The 3,944-nt window shown below is 36.4% G+C and overlaps 1 protein-coding gene across 1 annotated transcript; it reads left to right on the top strand.

Moving 5' to 3' along the window:
- Positions 1-399: 399 nt before the first annotated feature.
- Positions 400-2,853, top strand: LOC143617154 (peptidyl-prolyl cis-trans isomerase CYP21-1-like). The gene is made up of 7 exons (XM_077089803.1): positions 400-748; positions 935-1,013; positions 1,110-1,157; positions 1,250-1,273; positions 1,351-1,533; positions 1,609-1,684; positions 1,749-2,853. Exons 1-7 carry the CDS (start codon positions 614-616, stop codon positions 1,933-1,935), a joined length of 732 nt encoding a protein of 243 aa, XP_076945918.1. The 5' UTR covers positions 400-613; the 3' UTR covers positions 1,936-2,853.
- Positions 2,854-3,944: the final 1,091 nt, after the last annotated feature.

Genomic DNA, 3,944 nt, shown 5'->3' with positions numbered 1-3,944 from the left:
TTTTCAAGCTCGTATTCGTCTTATTTATTATTTATGAATTGATTTACATACATTTTTGATTACTTTTATCTATTTTGAGAAAATCCTTAAACAAACCTAAGACATCTATGCAATGTAAAAATTAATATAGAAGTCCAAAAGAAGTAAAACTCAAAACAACACAAGGATTGGTAAAGCTCGATAAGCGTAAACAAGCTTCCCTTATAAGGCTTGAGCTCGGGATCGATAACCAAACGAGGTTTATTTGAGGCTATACTTGTCTTGAGCTCGAAAAACATGGCTCGAAATTTATCGATCCAATAATCAGTAACTAACGAACGGCTCGGGTCGGTTGGATAATCCAGTTTAAGGCCGATGACAATTACCCGATTGACTTGAGTGTCATATAGTCAAAGTATGAGAAAGTGACAATTTATCAAACACCTGGCGTGTGAACCCATATCACCACCACTAAAACCCAGAAGCAGCAGATCCATCATTTCACAAGATCCGCACATGATTTAACAGTCAACACTTCACATTCACTGACGGTGGCGGCGGTCGGTGATCTCAAACTGTTATTATTATTATTATTACATAGTGTTAAAAGAGTTTTCTTTGGTGGATTGAATGAATGTATGAGAAAGAAGAAGAAACGGAGTCAGTGATGTGTGGAGCGATCTGGAATATTGTACGGCCACGATCCATTCTTATCTTATTGATCGGTTTAGTTTTCGTCTTCCTCGCCTTCTCATCATCCTCTCAACTGGTAATAATAATATTAATGCCCTTGTGCATTTGTATCTCTTCCTAGGGTTTGTTTTCATTTCTGGATTAACTGACTGATTTCAACAACATTCTAAATTTAATCTTGTTATTACGTCATCTATTGGTTACAATCAGTTCTAGTCTGTTGAAATAAAATAATATAATATAATATAATTTGTGTGCTCAGGAGGAAGATGCAGTGGAAAAGGTGCACGAAACTACACACCGAGTGTTTCTGGATGTTGATATTGATAAGCAACGCTTAGGTACGCTTCTTTCTTTCTTTCCATGATGCAGATAGCATTTCAACTTCATCTTTTCATTCAAAAGGTTTACTTTTTTAAATGTGTTATTGTTTGCAGGAAGAATTGTTATTGGATTGTACGGTGAAGTTGTACCAAAAACTGTCGGTAAGCCTCCACTCTTCCATCTTATCTGTTGCATTGTGAGATGCGGACCTTAACTCCGTTTGATCTTTGTGTGTTTGTGTTTGTGTTTGCAGAGAATTTTAGAGCTTTGTGCACAGGTAACCGATGTTTCAGATATTCATAAAAATGGTGTTTTAAGTTAGGAATTTATCTAAATTTCTTTTGGGATTATTAGGGGAATTTGGCAAGGGTGCAAGCGGTAAACCTTTACATTATAAAGGAACACCCTTCCATCGTATCATACCTGGATTCATGGTTCAAGGTGGAGATACTGTATACGGGAATGGTAGAGGGAATGAATCCATCTACGGTGGAGTCTTTCGTGATGAAAATTTTAAGATCAAGCATTCACATGCAGGTTTTGACTTTTGACTATCAATGCCTTTTGCTTTATTATTAGATCAGATGATTCTAAAGGCTACAGTTGTTGCAGGTATGGTGGCCATGGTGAATTCAGGACCAGATTCTAATTGTGCACAGTTCTTCATCACCACAGTTAAGACCTATTGGTAAGCATCAAAGTCAAACTGCATATAAATCATCAATTTAGTGATTTAATTGTGGAATTTGCAGGTTGAACGGGGAGCATGTTGTGTTCGGAAAAGTTATTGAAGGGATGGATACCGTGTATGCAATTGAAGGTGGTGCAGGTACTTACAGTGGCAAGCCTAGAAAAAAGGTGGTTATTGCTGATTCAGGTGAAATTCCCAAGAGCCAGTGGGATGTTGAGTTGCAAACTACAGCTGCAGCTGAATCATGACACTCGATTTTCAAAATGGGTTGTGTTTTCTGTAGTCTGGTAATACATTCATCTGTATCTATTCTCTTGCCACACTTGTTAGTAACTGTGAGCTTTATGTTTAGAAAACATTGGCGTGCTTCTTTCTGCACATGTTTCTTGTTTGTAGTGACATGTGAGGAAATTAATGAAGTATAGCTGGTTTTTGGCATACAGAAACCTAAAAATATATATGGGCTGTGAACCTTGAAGCAACATTAAGGTTCCTGGCATGTGACGTGCGTGTTGCATGCTCGAGTTGTGGAAACAATCTCTTGTAGAGACGCAGGGTAGGGATGCATACCTCAAGTTGGTCCGACAAACCTGGACCCGTGCACAGGGTATATATATATATCCCATCCGTCTCAAAAGCAAAGCATGAATCATTTAAAAATGTTACATGGATGGTTTTTTGGGTTTTTGATAACCGATAAACGACTGACGAACCTAACAATTGACGAACCGATAAACGCATGTTCTGTTTAATCAATTTTCTGGTAAACGGTAATAGGATTTTTCAGGTTGGGTGGAATCGGGCGGGCGGGTGGGTTAATTGGGTACGGGCAAAATTGACAAGAGCCTAAACTTGGCATCGTTATTTATTTCCTATTATCATGAATTTTGACTTTTGAGGTGCACTTGTTTGTTGTGGTATGGTTGTAAATTAACTTTTTTAAAATATAAGTTTTTATAGAAAAGATATAAATAGATAATCATATCTTTATTTATTGAACAATGATTGTCATTCAAATTGTTTACCTACATATATATCATATCTCAAACCAAAAAGGTTTGGTTCGGGTTTTTGGACAAAAGCTAAGCATTTTTTGCATAGCAGGTTACATCTTTTGTACGGATTATGCTTGATTTGTTATTATACAAAGGTTATGATCCAATTTGTCTATTAAAGGTAGGATCTTGGAGGAGTTTTGGATCGTAAAAGTTTCAGGCGCCATTTCTTGGGGTTTCAAGCTAAGGAACTCAATAAGTTTCCGCTTCTATATGTATTGCGTAGTCTAGTCTTCACAAGCTTTAGTTGTCGCTTGATATCAGTTCACCCATGTAGATAGTTTTTGCCTAAGGGGCTGTTTGGCAAGTGCTGAACCATTAAGTGCTGAACTAATAAGAGGTCTGAATGATTAAGAGAGTCTGAACCAGTAAGTGTTGAATCAGTAATTGTTGTTTGGCTAGACATCTGAATGAATGTGCAGAATGACTATTTTACCCCTCTTAACTATTTTGTGCTGAATGAAATATATCTGTTTAGTTAAAGTTCTTAACAACATATTTTAGAAAATTTTGACATGACTCGTTTGCATAAAGGGTAATCCTTACAAAGAACAAAACTTGACCAAATAAACATAACGCCATTTATGAAATATATATATATATATATATATACTAGCAAAAGTGCCCGCGGGTTGCTGCGAGTTCACGCAAGTTATCTTCTCGTATTGGTTTGTAGTGTTTGGTGTTGTGTGTAGCGGGTTATCAGTACGAGCGAGCTGCCACGTGTGCATATGGTTTGGCGGATTTTTTTGGGAGGGGTTGCGCACTAAAATATTAACACATCCGTATACATTGGATACATCGTGTTTTGTGAAGTATTTGTTAATAAAATAGGGTTGTATTGGTTTTGTGAATTTCAATCAACATAAAGGATTGAACGTGTGTTAATTGGTAAGTAGTTAGAGTTGAAATTTAATCGGCGGATAAAGAAATGCTCAAATTAATACCACTAAGTTGTCGGTCAATGAATTGTAAAAAGGGTAAAGTGGTGGACATACATGATTTTATTGTGCGCATATGCATATATATTGGATTAATGGTGTTATAAATTACCTGGTACTTAAGTTCTAGAAACAAAAACTTTTATTAAAACAATGCGTTTAATATATTGATTTTGTAACTGTGTACTGGTCACTGGGTATATACCAAGAATGATCTTAAGCTGTCAACAAGCATATATAAGCTAATATATTATGACAATA

This window comes from Bidens hawaiensis, unplaced genomic scaffold, assembly GCF_021521415.1.
Source record: "Bidens hawaiensis isolate Kalapana, Puna unplaced genomic scaffold, B.hawaiensis_p1.1 tig00052497_1, whole genome shotgun sequence".
NCBI lineage: Eukaryota > Viridiplantae > Streptophyta > Magnoliopsida > Asterales > Asteraceae > Bidens > Bidens hawaiensis.
The sequence above is the reverse complement of the archived record's forward strand: the minus strand, read 5'-3'. Positions and strand labels throughout refer to the sequence as shown.

Coding starts and splice junctions, on each gene's coding strand:
- LOC143617154 (XM_077089803.1), top strand. CDS start 614: ATGTATGAGAAAGAAGAAGAAACGGAGTCAGTGATGTGTGGAGCGATC. Junction 1,014..1,109: donor TATTGATAAGCAACGCTTAG/GTACGCTTCTTT, acceptor TATTGTTTGCAG/GAAGAATTGTTATTGGATTG. Junction 1,274..1,350: donor TTTTAGAGCTTTGTGCACAG/GTAACCGATGTT, acceptor TGGGATTATTAG/GGGAATTTGGCAAGGGTGCA.